Raw genomic sequence first — 13,661 nt, 5'->3', positions numbered from 1 at the left:
ATAGCCCCCGGACGGGGTCATCGCCGCCCCGCCCGCTCGCTTCCCCACGCCGGGCCGGACATTTTATCTGCACTGAGGGGACTTGTCCGAGCCACACAGGAGGGGCAGACGGGGCAGACGGGGCAGACGGACTCGGGGTAACCGCCGCCACGCCACAGACATGGGCCGGCCACACAACACGGGCTGCTGGCTTGGTCACCCAGTCAGCCTGTGCAGAACGTATTTGCTGACACTTGTGCCCCGCAGACAACCTGCGGTACCCGGTACCCGGTGCCCCTCCGCGTCACGTGGCCCGGCGTCCCTCTCGCTGGGCGCCGTTCCGGCACACCACTGCCGTCCACGGGGACCCCTATAGCTGCATGGGTCTGCCCCCGGACCAGCGTCTGGCCTGGGTCTAGCCGAGTGGCGTTGCGTTGGCGGCGTAGACACACTCTATACACACTAACATGGCCTCAGACATGGCCTCAGATACCACCCAGCTGCAGGACCCGGTCGCCTACCCGCTCGTGTCCATCCTCTACTGCGTCAAGTGCAACTGGCTCCTGCGGGCGTCGTGGTACCAGCAGGAACTGCTGCAGACGTTCACGTCCAAGGCGACAAGCGCCGACGAGGCGGTTGTGCATTCGATCGTGCTCAGACCGTCGTTTGTGCCAGGCACCTTCCAGGTGCTGGTGAAGCGGTCCGCGGACGCCGAGTGGGTGCTCGTGTGGGACCGCCTCAGAGACGGAGGGTTCCCCGAGGCAAAGGCGTTGAAGCAGTGCATCCGGGACGTGGTGTCGCCCGAGCGCAGCTTGGGCCACTCGGACAAAAAGTCCAGCGGCACGTTGCTCACAGGCTCCAAGGCGTCGTCGGCGTCGTCGCCTGCGCCGCCTCCGGCATCCGGTGCCGTCTCCTCAACAGGTTCCATACCGCTCGCCACGCCCAGGGAACACACCCCGACCGAGAGGGAAATAGAAACATACGGCTCGCCCAAGTTGGCGTCCAGCCACAAAACATTCTGCGAAGAGTGTGTGGAAAACCTCCCTCCTGCGTGGGAAATGTGACTCCGCAGCACGCCCGCAACACGCCCTCACATATACCTCCCTTTTATCTCTCTCTAATAGTTTACAGACCCTACATGCGCCGCGCTATCCCAGTACTCCTCCGCAAGAGCCACGTCCGGGTTCTCGGCATACCCGTCATCGTAGAACACGTACAACAGGAAGTTCAACACCAGCAGCAGAAGAACTATATACAGCGGGAGTCTCACGATCCTCCAGACAAGCATGTAGATCTGCACTATTCGGAACCTGACCTGACCGAAAACGCTCTTCGGCTGATCATCGCCAACTTTTCTTTTCAACTCGTTTATTAGCACGTTCTGTTTGTCGATGCCGTCCTTCAGGCGCTGCACGATCCCCTGCATGGGCCCCGTTTCCGGCACACTCGATGCGCTCTTGGAAACAGTGATCTTGTCCAGGCTCTTGTAGTATTCGAGAAGAAGATCCCTCATCTTGTTGACGGTGCGACTGTCTCGCGTGTTGTGTGTCTTTGAGCGTGTCAACATCGACTCCAGCTCACGGATCCTCCCCCGGAGAATATCTTCTTTTTCCCGCAACGTGCCTTTCAGCATGAATGAATTGAACTTACTGCTCTCCATGTTCATCGTCTGCGTGAAGTCCTCCCGGTTCTCGTAATCAGCCCCGTGCAGTGGTACATCAACGGCTGCAAAGCGGCTCTTGCTCTTGTTCGTGAGTCCCCCTCGCAAAATATCTTCCATGGAGCACTCAAAGAGTCTCTCCATCAACGCCTTGAATTGCTCCTGGTTCACTTCCACCTGCGGACACTCCATCACAAACTCAATGAGGAAGTCCCGATACTCATCCGACAATAGTTTCTCACGTACCAGATCTTCGAGGACATTAAAGAGTGCTAACAGATCCGTCAGCCGCAGTTTCGAGTCTGAGTACGAAGTCACCTGCATCCACGCCCTGGAGATGAGCACATCTGCAGAACTCATCATCTGCTCGATCAATGTCTGCGAAGAGACAGCCAATCTTTCTCCACTACCCGCTTTTACTAAAAGTGTTGTTGATTCATCCCCATTGCATCAAAAAAAAGTGTAAGTGTTGATCTTTTGTCTCGCTCCGCAAAAAACATGCTCGGAAGAATCGTAAAGGGTATAAGTACTGGGCACTACTGTCACTGATGTCATGCATTTAATCGCGATCTCATGCTTACATATTGGCCTATCGTATCGGCACACCTCTTTTAACTCACTTTCTTAAAGTATAAACTTTATAGCCATTTCCTACGAGAGTCAATCAAGATGTCAAAATGGAGAGGAAATTATCCGACCCGAGGATATCATAAAAGAGTGTCACTCAGAGGAAGTAGTGTGGGGAGTAGGGGAAGAGGAACCAGAGCACCAAGAGGGCCAAGAGGCACACAAACAAGAGTAGCAAGAGGTACAAGGGGGCGAGGTGGCGGCAGAGATTATGGCCAGACCCCAGAGTACGACGGATACCATGGTAGATCCTACCAACCATATGATATTTCTCATGACTACAACTATCAAGAGACGTCTGATACTCAGGAAAATAATAATGAAAAAACGGAGGAAAACGATCCAGCCAACGTTTTTACAACAGTCGATAATCTCGAAGATTCTAATCATCCTAGCACTTCAAGTCACTCAAAAACATATCCCACTTCAACGGTTCCAAAAATAGGATCCAGTGGATCCGCTGTACCAGTCCAGAGACATATATCAGAGCTAGATGACTCTCCTGGAAGATATCCAGAATTGAGCCCTGTTAGACCCCCCTTGACTGGTTCAAAAACCGGATTTCAGTTATCTCCTCGACAAGACGGAGGTGATTTATATCTTAAAAGGAGTAAGAGTGACAACCAAATTGACTCACACAATTCTTCATCTACAGAAAACCACAAAAGGAAATTTGTGGAATCAGTAAAACCGGCCAGAAATGAGGTGCTCAGTATGAAAAAAGTGACTATAGATAACATTATCAGTCCAGCTAAGCTAACCAATACCTTGTCATTTAAAAATCCTGCATCCACATCTTTGTCATTATCCCCCCGGCTTATTTCGACCGGTGAGAAATTAAATTGTCACGATCCATATAAAACTCCTTCTACATCATCTAAGCAAATAGAAATATCTTTCAGAAGTCACAAGCAAGGTTTGCCAAAAAGGGAGTCAGTCTCGCCCATACGGGAAGCCATTTTGATCAATAATACTGAACTAAATAATGGTCCTAGACGTATGGAAGGATCTGAGGCTTCATGCAAAATCCATTCTCTTTCTCCCTCTTGTTTACCTTCTTCGGCTAGTTTATCCATACACAGACAAGAAAGTAATATTTCCTTTCGAAGCCGTGAAAAAGAGAATTTGCAAAAATCAGTGGATAATGAGGAAAAGTTCTCTAAGAAAGGGAAAGGAATAGAAATACCAAATGAACAAACTGTAGTTCAAGCTGTCTCACCTAATTTGGAGCTGAATAATGACCAGACTTTGGTAAATAATGCCAAGCAGAATAGTATAAATGTTCCAGATAAGGGTATAAATACCGAGAACCAAGTTTCGCCTGTTTTCCCAACTAAGAATCTTTCATTCTCTTCCTCTGCAAATAAAAATACCTCTGAAGAGACTAAGATGAATGGTGTGACCCTGGATAGTAATGTAAAATGTTTCAATACAACTACTGTCGGTTCTCAGCATACAACCAAAGGTGACGGCAAAGAATCATTATCTTCTAAACAGTCATCCTTATATTCGGTGAAAGAACAACATTTCAATGACAAAAAGAGCGAACCATTTGTCCAGGATAAAACAAAGGAAAAGGATATTGACACCAAAGAGAGTCGACTTATTACTAGTGAGGGCCATAATATCAGAAGCAAATTAATTATAAGAGAGCCAATAAGTATCCCTAAAATCGATAGTTCAAAGCTAGAACTGAAAATTGTAGAGACTCCTCAAAACCTTTCAGTCGACAGCAAAGAGCAGAAGTTTGAAAATGGCATCATAGCTTCTACCACATCACAGTCAGCAAACGAAACTAGAATAGGTAGCGAAGTTGACATTGTTTCAGGTTCAACAAATGCAAAGCAATCCTCTAAAAAAGCATCATTTTCAGGGATGCTGAAAATGAATGGCCCACATTCTGGTTCAACTAAAGAGGATATAAAAGAGATAAAAACCCCAGAAAACCAACCTACAAAGCAAGATGTTCCTGCGATAAATTCGGTCAATCTCCCTAGAAGTATCCTCTCATTTTTGGGAGTAGATGATGGTGCTGTCTATTCCTCGTATAAAGACAATGAATCTGTTATCAAGACTTTCTCGCTTTTGCAGAATGAGAACATACCATCTTCTCAAGCTAACTTAAATATATTTGATTTTGATCATACGATGACTTCAACGTTGACTCCAAATCCAGAATTGTACACTGATACCACGCATTCCTATCTTTTGGCTTCAAATGAAAACTGCGTTAGTTGGTACAATGACGTTCTACCTTCTTTGGAATTAGAGCCCAAAGTTATGTTTGGTGGTATTGCTCCCAGTCATTGCAAAGGTCAATACTGTGCCGCACTGGAAGATGCAATCGCTGGCCCTGAGTTTGAGAATCATGAATCTCTGAAAACTCTGAACTACCAGTGGTCCAAAACTTTGCTTTATATGGTTCGAAATTTATGTGCAAGCCAAATTGCCTCAAATGTTTTGATAATTGATAGATATGTTAAAAATATATCCAAGCTAAAGGCTGATCTAGATTCGCTTAATGAGATTGGAATTAAATTTCATTACGTGTTATACATGCCTTATAAAAACCATCCAGATAAACCCAAAAATCTTACATTGAGTTTACTCGAAGAAATTTATCATACCAGGTTTCCTTGGTCTAGGCTGACGAAAACAGTCACAATTTTTCGTCCTTTCCCAGGTAATCTAGATCGCTCAAAATTGAGCAAGTTTCGTTTCCTTAGCACTCCGGGGCTAGATTTAAGAGCTGTGTATACAGCTAAACGTTGTGCTTACGTTAAAGAGCCATCTACGGAAGTTAAACATGTTTATACCGCTGCATTGAATGATAAGCGTTTTAAATTAACGATGTCTATCAGCGGAGCTGTGTTCAGACTTGCATATTCATCTGCATCATCTTTGATAAACTACCTTGATTCAATCAAGTTTCTTCCAGTTGAGTCATCCAGGAGTGAGTATTTGTTCAACTTCACAGATGTTTTCATCACATATAATAAGTTACCTGGAAAAGCAATAGAAGATTTAGGCAATACATCCCTATATGATGGGGCAATATTGCAATATGGACAAGCTGGTAAATCCTTATATGTTGTTCAGTTTCTCATATCCACTGAAAACGTCATGTGGGAGTATGAGGCGCCAATCATGATCGTTGCACGAGATAGATCGATCAGCATAGCAGCTGCCAAAAAAATCCTCAAAAAAATGGACTGGACACTTAGTGACTCTTCACTAAATCTCAAATTCACCTTCTTCCCGTCAAGCAAGCTCAAAATAACACAGACTTAACGATTACAGGGCAGTGCTACACGCAGGAGAATCACAAAGCAATGGTATGTGATGTGAGAGATAAACTTTTGAGGGGATTAATTATAAATTTTCTAAATGTATTATAGTATAGAAAAAGAGAGTACAGAGTTGACGGAGGGTGAATAATGATTTTCTTTTTACTTTGTTATTTTTGTTTCGCTTTGTTATCTTAGGTTTTCTTATGAGGTGCATAAGGTCTGAGTACTCAGAACCATCAATTTAAACGCCGAAGACTTGCGAGAACTGTGAATTAGCTGCGCCACTTTGTTGAAATTCACTCATGACTTGCTCTAACAAACTGAGTGAGCACAATACACCAACCACAACACCAGCAACCAAACCCTTGGCAAGACCTGATGACTCTGCAAATCCGATAATAGCACCTAGAAGCGTAGCTCCGATAACTGAGGCAGATGAAATCATTTTGTTCAATTCTTTGCCAACAGTAGCATCTCTATGACCCACAACAACAATATCTTGGTCCTTGAATTGCTTGGCAAGTTCCTTACCGCTGGATCCGCTCATTGCGTACCAGTAACGACCAAATGTTGCGGAAGTTATAGTGACAAACAACGTGAATGCAACAATTCTGAGAATGTTGAAATAAACACAACAGGCAGAGTTTGAAGTTGATAGGAAATATAGGAGACCTGATGTTAATTCATAAGTTTTCTTTGAGAATGGGTCAATCTCCCATGAAGCAAGGTATGGGGAGCCTCCAAAAATCTTTGTCAATGAGAACGTCAAGATGTTGGCATTGTAAAGTAAGGAGTAAGAGAACAAGATTGGTAGGCCACCACAATAGAATAGACGAATTGGATAGTTTGAGACCATTGAACGCACCTTGGAAGATTTGATGGAGACGTCCATCCGAAAATGGTGAAGGTATGAAACTAAACCTAATACGCCTATGACCAAGTAAACTTGAATGAAGTTAGCTTCACCTGAACGAGCAAAAACGTCATAAATGGCATTTGTAAATGGCTTGTTGAAAATGTTCCTGAACAATTGAATAACAACACCATTGGATTCTAGGGTTGCTGGGTTAGAAAGAATACCAAACAATGAACCCGATAATTTAGTGGCGGCATTGGCTGCAATAAAAGCCATAACACCAGGACCGAAACCGTAACCTTTCTCAAGTAGCTCGACCATTAAACAGATGATAGCGGTAGCAGTGCCAAGTTGACAAACGATTAAGGTGTTGGCCCAGAAAGTAGCACCTGCTGTTGCTGCGGTCTTGGCGAATGCATCGATAGGTTGGAAGTAGCCTGAAATGGCAAGAAGAGATGCGTAGACGATAGCAATCAAAACTGCAAAAACCTTCTGCAACGATTGGAAGTATTGTCTGTCATAAATGTTTGTGAAGTTTACTTTAATGAATTTGAACCCAGATAAGATTTGCCACAAGAATGCAGAAGTAACTATCGGAAGAACACCAAATTCAAGCAAAGTACCAGCTTCTGAAGCAAATGGCAAACGTACCCAGTAGAAAGGATCTGCGATCTTGTTTGGGTTCACTCCAGAGAGTGGGAGAGAAAGTAACAAGTAGATAGCAGCAGCACCAATGGTGTAGACGATTTTTTCATCAAAGACAACCTTTTCGTATGGTAGCTCAACCTCTGGGATGAGAGAGCTGAGCGGTTTGATAAAATCCAAAGTCCTGAATCCACTCATTCTGGAAGCAGTATGATGTGTTTTGGTTTACCTTCTTTAGACAAAGCCAAGAACAATCGGCAGCCACAGGATGGGGCCAGGACGGCCAAAATCAAACTCAGCAAATCAGTCCTCTTTGAGGAGATAACCATTTCCTCGACAACTTTCTCGACGACACCAGCGCCGCGAGAGCTGGTTTCCGGATCGGTTACGTAAGCGAGAATTTTCCCCATAGAGTATCAGAAGAAAAGAACGGGGGTGATAATCCTGACAGCTGGTGGGAGAATGGGTTAAGGTGGTTGAAGAGGTTCTGTAAACCAGAAAAAAGACACCATTATCAAGAAAAAATATTTCAGTATGCCAGGAAAGATAGTGGCAGAAAACGCGGAGACGGGTGGCGAAGAAGAGAACGTGGACAAGCTGATCAACTACAACGATGCCATTTCATATTGGACTGACGTCCCGGCCACTGTTGATGGTGTGCTTGGCGGGTTTGGAGAGGCAACATCGGTTCCTCGGGCAGATGTAGTAGGCTCGTCAACTTTTATGAGAAAACTCAAAACCAGATGGTCGGCGGAGCCGGGCAAGATTAAGTACGGTATTGATTTCGGTGCTGGGATTGGGAGAGTCACTAGAGATTTCCTACATAAGGTGTGTGACAAGGTAGATTTACTAGAGCCGGTCGAGCCATTTGTGCAGCAAATGCGTGTCGAATTGGAGCCGTTGAGGAAGGAAGGAAAGATCGGGGAGATTTACGACATTCCCATGCAAGACTGGAAGGCAGAAGAGGGAAGGTACGCATTGATCTGGTGCCAGTGGTGCTGTGGACATCTTCCTGACGATGCCTTTTTAGAATGGTTGAACCAGTGCAAAAGGGGGCTGCAGCAGGATGGGCTTCTGATCGTCAAGGAAAACAACACCAATAGTGATGACGATTTGTTTGACCCCGAAGACAGCTCCAAAACGAGATCTGACAAGAACTTCCGCCGGTTGTTCAAGCAGGCAGGATGGAAGCTCATTGCCACCGACTTGCAAAAGGGGGTTCCGAGAGAATTGTTTCCTATCCGCATGTATGCCTTGAAGCCAACGAGGGATTGAGCTTTGTGGAACATATGGACCTACTTTTTACAACAGTAATCTGTATAAACTAATTTACAATCAACAAACACAGCAAGACGTTAACCAAAGAATAAACACCAAACATAGATCAGATAGGGGTGAAAGACTATTTGATGGTAAGTTTTTGTCCTCATTAGAGTCAGTTGAACTATGCGTTAAAATCTTAATCATCATATTAAGTTTGGTGTCTATCCGAGGGGCTAGTTTGCAAAACAGAAAAAAAAGAAAACACTCAAAACAGTGGGGAACATCGTACCATATCTACTGATATGAAGTATGTTTACCTTGTACTGTTTGCTGAGGTTGCTAAACAAATTGATATCATTAGAGTAATACAAAGGAGAGTGAGAATAAGACTAGAAAAATCAAAGAAAAAAAGTTTGGGAGGGATTAGCCTCTTTTTATACGCGCCAGCCATTAGTCGTTCTGTATAGAGTGCCATAATCAGGGTTTCTTTTTGTATGGGTTGAAAAAGTACGATGCAGTGATCCTTCCGTTTTCCGTCTCCTCTCCTTATCGGGTGCAAATCTGTCAGCACTGGGTGTATCTAGTTGTTATTGAATTGTCTATTTGGATATACACTCTTATTTAGTTTTGTCCAAGTCGTTTTCCTCTGTGAAGTAAATACAGATCAATGATGCTAGACCAGTACCGATCAAGAAGAGGAAGACACCATGGCATGCAGTAGAGTAAGAAGAAACGATGGCGTTATGTATCACGGCTGGAATGGCATCTCCAAAGGCGTAACCTGGGCTCTCTAGGGCTTGCAACTTTGCCGCCTTCACCATCTCTGCGGTCCATCCGTCAGGGAGTTTGACGTGCTTCAACGCGTCGAAATTGGAGTCCAAGGTCCCACGTAGAATGTATTGCATCAACGCACTGGCAAGCGAGACCCCCATGGTCGAGCCTGTTGATCTGAAGCCGTACTGGATGGATGTTACTAGAGCCTGCTCGGATTGCGGGACGGCACTGATCATAGCGACCAAGATGGTGGTGATGTTGGATGCGGAACCATATCTCAATGGTAGGGAAATGATACTATCTCTGAAAGAGCTGTCATCTTTTGTGGAGAGATACAAGATGCCACTTCCGAGGAACATGCACCAGCCGGCGAGGATGTGCAACGATCTGTATCTGCTGGTCTTCTTGATCATCCATCCGCAAAAGACAGAGGTGAAGGAGGCCAACAAAGAGCTTGGGATCAATCTGTAACCGCAATCCAAGGGAGAGACGTTCTTCACACTGGTCCAGTAGAAAGGCAAGTAGAACAAGCTGGAGAACATATTCATGCAGGTGAACCAGCAGTTCAAGGAGCTTGCCAAAATGGTCTGATTGTGCAACATCTTGACGGGGATGATAGGCTGGTCGGTCTTGCGTTCCCAGAAGTAGAAGGCCACGAAGCCGACGACGGTGTAGGCTGCCAAGCCCTTCCAGCGGTAGGACGAGACTGGTAGCTCCGAGCCGTTTGTGCCACTGATGATCATCAAGGAGAGCAATGAGGTGACCAGCAGCGCTGCCCCGGTCCAGTCCAAGGAGACAAAGTTTTCCCAGTGTGTTTTGTCGTCATTTGCGTCAGCCTTGCGAGGTAGTTCAAACCAGAGGTAGACGGCGAGTCCGGTGATGAAGCACACGGGCACCTGGATTAAGAACGCCCACTTCCAGCCGAAGTAGGCGTCGATGATGCCCGCAAGCACCCCGCCGCTGGCGGAGCCGGCGTGGAAGAAGATGTTGATGTAGCCCTGGTACAAACCCCTCTCTCTGGTCGGCACGAGGTCCGAGACGGAGATGGTGGCAAGCGTGAAGAAGCCGCCACCGCCAATCCCGGTGATCATTCTGCCCACAATCAAGTACGTGAGGTTGTCGCCAACGCCGCTCATGAGGCAGCCGAAGAAGAAGCACACCGTGCTGAAGAGAATGACAGGCTTCCTGCCAAACACGTCCGAGATTTTCCCAAACAAGGGTTGGAACGCCGCACACGATAGGAGGTACGAGGTGGCCACCCACGAGATGTGTTCCTGCGAGTCGAGGTCGCTGGCCATCTTGCCCAGCAACGTCGCCACCATCGTGGAGTCCACCGACGCCAAGAACACGTTGGCGTATAGGCACCCGAGGATGATTCTGAACGCCGTTGGCGACAGCTTCTTGGCCCCACTCTCGTTGGGCGAGTCGGCGATAGGAAGAAGAGGTGAACTTTCGCTTGCTGCAGTCATGGTCGCTCGCTGTCTCTGTTCTCTTTGCACTCTGGCAAATCCAACAACTTTCAAAACAGCACAAGCACCACCGCAACTGAGCCAGGAAGAAGAAAGGACTCTCTCACCAACCCCAGCATATACCCACGGAGCAAACCCCAAACTTTTCAACCCCCCATCTGCCTCCCTATCTGCCTCTCCTCCGAAGTGTGGATCCATATATCTTCTCCCCCGACCCACAGCGGCTTCAGCACGCGACTTAGCCGCTTCTGCGGCCGCTGCGGGTCTGTGGCCGACAGAATGCGGATCTAAGGCGGAAGCGGAAGACGGTGGTGGCTAAGGCGGGAAAGAAAAAAAACGGATAATAGGACGATCGACGCGCCGATCGGCGCGTCGATCGACCGCAGTGAAGGCCTCCGAGGCGGGTGCAGGGACTCCCGAGGCCATGCAGATGCATCTGAAGACGCCAGGGAAGGCCAAGCTGGCAGACGAAACATCGTTTTGGTGCCGGTGTGGGCCGGAGCGGGACTGCTACAGGCCGGGAGACAGCATTCGAAGCAGAAACAGCACGCAGATATGTCATTGCCTTTCAGAAGAGCGCCAAGACCGACGTCGAGAGTGCTGATCGTGAAGAACTCGCCAGACAATGAGATCGCCAAGACAAACTGTGTGGCTGCGTCGCAGCAGGACTTCCCGGACGGGTCGTACGTGATCCTGGATGGGAAGTTTGTGTTTTCGGTGAGAAACACGGCGAAGGTGATGCCCGGGTCGATTGGGTTGAGCGGGAACCAGCGGTTCTGGGGGTCGTGGTCGACGGACCAGAACGTGACGGTGTCGCAGTACGACCTCTTTGCCGAAAACGGGAACAAGGGCGGCTATCTCGGGACGGTGAACGTGGAGATCAACTTCTGGAACAAGAACAGAGCCAACAACATCCAGTACGACTGCGACGAGATGATGAAGGTGTTTGTGCAGAAGTTCGAGTCGCAGGTGCTGCAGCCTACGCAGATCTTGTTGTTCGAGTTCAAGGGGAACTACTTCGAGGTGATTGTGAAGTCCACGTTGGTGGTGGACTTGGGCCAGGTCTCCGCGGACGGGATCCCTGCATCGTCGAACATCATGAGCAAGGGCATGGTGGTCCAGACCACCGTCGTCAACTTCTACAAGGGCTCTGACGGCCTAGTGAACCTCAAGCCCTCGAGCACCAGACCCAACGCAGACGCTATCATCCGGCCGGACTTCAAGTTTGAGGACTTGGGCATTGGTGGACTTGACAAGGAGTTCACGGCCATCTTCAGAAGAGCGTTTGCCTCCAGAATCTTTCCCCCGGGGGTCATCGAGAAAATGGGCATGACCCACGTGAAGGGTATGTTGTTGTACGGCCCGCCGGGAACGGGTAAAACTTTGATTGCCAGGCAGATCGGTAAGATGTTGAACGCGAGGGAGCCGAAGATTGTGAATGGTCCCGAGATCTTGTCCAAGTACGTCGGGTCTTCCGAGGAGAACATCCGTAATCTTTTCAAGGACGCCGAGGCTGAGTACAAGAAGAAGGGAGACTCCTCTGCCTTGCACATCATCATTTTCGACGAGTTGGACTCCGTGTTCAAGCAGAGAGGGTCCAGGGGTGACGGAACAGGGGTCGCCGATAACGTGGTAAACCAGTTGTTGGCAAAGATGGACGGTGTGGACCAACTAAACAACATCTTGGTCATCGGTATGACAAACAGAAAGGACTTAATTGACAGTGCGTTGCTGAGACCGGGTAGATTCGAGGTCCAGGTGGAAATCCATCTTCCGGATGAGGAGGGCAGATTACAGATCTTGAAGATCAAGACCAAGAAGATGGTGGAGAACAACGTCCTGGGCAAAGACGTCGACCTTCAAAAGCTTGCCGAGTTGACGAAAAACTTCTCCGGTGCCGAAATCGAGGGTTTGATAAAGTCCGCAGGCTCGTTTGCCCTTAACAAACACATTAAGGTCGGGACGTTGGGTCAGTTGAATGGCGATTTCAGCAACATCATCATTGACATGCAGTGTTTCTTGAATGCCCTCGAGGAAGTCAAGCCTGCATTCGGTGTCCATGAGGAAGATTTGCATGACTGTGTGAAAGGTGGAATCATCAATTATTCACCGAAGATTCACCAGGTCATCAAGCGTGTGGAGCGTGACATTGAACAACTTCGTCAATCTGCAGACTTCAACTTCTCTTCGCTTTTACTTTATGGGCCTGCCGGATCAGGTAAGACTGCTCTTGCCTGCCAGCTTGCTCTAGATTCACAGTTTCCATTTATCAGATTATTGAGCGCCAAGGATATGGTCGGTATGTCCGAATCAGCAAAGGTTCAGCACATTGACAGTGTTTTCCGTGACGCCTACAAATCCCCACTTAACTTATTAGTTGTCGACGATATCGAAGCCTTGATTGACTACGTTCCAATAGGTCCTCGTTTTTCTGCAGTCGTTCTTCGTGCTCTTATGACTCGTCTTGCGTCTAGTCCACCGGATGGAAGAAGATTGATTGTCATTGGTACAACCTCCAATTACTCCCTCATGAAATCGTTAGACATGTTGAACTGTTTCAACGATGAGGTTTGTGTTAATAACGTCACTTCCTTGGATGAAATATGCGCCGTTGTCGATAAAGCAGGATTTTTCCGTGGAAGTGGTGGTGAAGATGAAATTAGTAATGGCGATGATGATACTGTTAGACGTATACACGCCAACCTACTTTCGATCTTCCCTCAAGGCAAAATCAACATCCCAATCAAAAAGGTTTTGTTCATTGGAGATACTTCCAAATTCGCAAGAGACCCTGAGGATGAATTTGTGCAATTGATTGTGGAAAACAGTAGGCCTTAGATGATGTTACCGATACCTTTCGGTTATGTTCTCTTTCTATGAATGTTAGAAAAAATTAGGAGTTTGAAATCAAAACAATAAAAATTATATAAATATATAAAAAATAAAACTAAAACATGAAAAAAAAGACATATACAAAAACATATGATTATATATAACATGACAAGTTGAACTAAGCTTCGGTAGTTTCAGCATCAGCTTTTTCAACAGCTGCATCTTCCTTCTTTTCTGTTTCTTCTGCTTCTATTCCGTGTTTACCA

General features: G+C 46.9%; 7 protein-coding genes across 7 annotated transcripts; 4 read left to right on the top strand and 3 right to left on the bottom strand.

The window, feature by feature from the left end:
- Nucleotides 1-446: 446 nt before the first annotated feature.
- Nucleotides 447-1,043, top strand: PICMEDRAFT_73987 (hypothetical protein; the record flags this gene model as incomplete). Its single annotated transcript, XM_019164640.1, has 1 exon — nucleotides 447-1,043. The coding sequence occupies one exon, from the start codon at nucleotides 447-449 to the stop codon at nucleotides 1,041-1,043; it is 597 nt and encodes a 198-aa protein (XP_019016324.1).
- PICMEDRAFT_17700 (hypothetical protein) lies at nucleotides 733-2,047 on the bottom strand. Its single transcript, XM_019161702.1, has one exon. It carries the CDS (start codon nucleotides 1,997-1,999, stop codon nucleotides 1,097-1,099), a length of 903 nt encoding a protein of 300 aa, XP_019016323.1. The 5' UTR covers nucleotides 2,000-2,047; the 3' UTR covers nucleotides 733-1,096.
- Nucleotides 2,048-2,308: 261 nt separating this feature from the next.
- On the top strand, nucleotides 2,309-5,557 carry PICMEDRAFT_73985 (hypothetical protein; the record flags this gene model as incomplete). The annotated part of the gene is made up of 1 exon (XM_019164639.1): nucleotides 2,309-5,557. The coding sequence occupies one exon, from the start codon at nucleotides 2,309-2,311 to the stop codon at nucleotides 5,555-5,557; it is 3,249 nt and encodes a 1,082-aa protein (XP_019016322.1).
- Nucleotides 5,558-5,606: 49 nt separating this feature from the next.
- Nucleotides 5,607-7,306, bottom strand: PICMEDRAFT_17697 (hypothetical protein). Its single transcript, XM_019161701.1, has one exon. The coding sequence runs from the start codon at nucleotides 7,253-7,255 to the stop codon at nucleotides 5,798-5,800; it is 1,458 nt and encodes a 485-aa protein (XP_019016321.1). The 5' UTR covers nucleotides 7,256-7,306; the 3' UTR covers nucleotides 5,607-5,797.
- Nucleotides 7,307-7,522: 216 nt separating this feature from the next.
- On the top strand, nucleotides 7,523-8,541 carry PICMEDRAFT_17696 (hypothetical protein). Its single transcript, XM_019161700.1, has one exon. The coding sequence runs from the start codon at nucleotides 7,592-7,594 to the stop codon at nucleotides 8,330-8,332; it is 741 nt and encodes a 246-aa protein (XP_019016320.1). The 5' UTR covers nucleotides 7,523-7,591; the 3' UTR covers nucleotides 8,333-8,541.
- Nucleotides 8,542-8,937: 396 nt separating this feature from the next.
- PICMEDRAFT_73982 (hypothetical protein) lies at nucleotides 8,938-10,563 on the bottom strand (the record flags this gene model as incomplete). Its single annotated transcript, XM_019164638.1, has 1 exon — nucleotides 8,938-10,563. The coding sequence occupies one exon, from the start codon at nucleotides 10,561-10,563 to the stop codon at nucleotides 8,938-8,940; it is 1,626 nt and encodes a 541-aa protein (XP_019016319.1).
- A 240-nt stretch (nucleotides 10,564-10,803) lies between these two features.
- PICMEDRAFT_17694 (hypothetical protein) lies at nucleotides 10,804-13,543 on the top strand. Its single transcript, XM_019161699.1, has one exon. The coding sequence runs from the start codon at nucleotides 11,119-11,121 to the stop codon at nucleotides 13,399-13,401; it is 2,283 nt and encodes a 760-aa protein (XP_019016318.1). The 5' UTR covers nucleotides 10,804-11,118; the 3' UTR covers nucleotides 13,402-13,543.
- The last annotated feature ends 118 nt before the right edge of the window (nucleotides 13,544-13,661 follow it).

The sequence above is a fragment of the Pichia membranifaciens genome (genome assembly GCF_001661235.1).
Source record: "Pichia membranifaciens NRRL Y-2026 unplaced genomic scaffold PICMEscaffold_5, whole genome shotgun sequence".
Taxonomy (NCBI): domain Eukaryota; kingdom Fungi; phylum Ascomycota; class Pichiomycetes; order Pichiales; family Pichiaceae; genus Pichia; species Pichia membranifaciens.
The sequence above is the reverse complement of the archived record's forward strand: the minus strand, read 5'-3'. Positions and strand labels throughout refer to the sequence as shown.

Excerpts from the sequence above, each read along its gene's own strand:
- PICMEDRAFT_17694 (XM_019161699.1), top strand. The coding sequence starts at position 11,119 with ATGTCATTGCCTTTCAGAAGAGCGCCAAGACCGACGTCGAGAGTGCTG.
- PICMEDRAFT_17700 (XM_019161702.1), bottom strand. The coding sequence starts at position 1,999 with ATGAGTTCTGCAGATGTGCTCATCTCCAGGGCGTGGATGCAGGTGACT.
- PICMEDRAFT_17697 (XM_019161701.1), bottom strand. The coding sequence starts at position 7,255 with ATGAGTGGATTCAGGACTTTGGATTTTATCAAACCGCTCAGCTCTCTC.
- PICMEDRAFT_17696 (XM_019161700.1), top strand. The coding sequence starts at position 7,592 with ATGCCAGGAAAGATAGTGGCAGAAAACGCGGAGACGGGTGGCGAAGAA.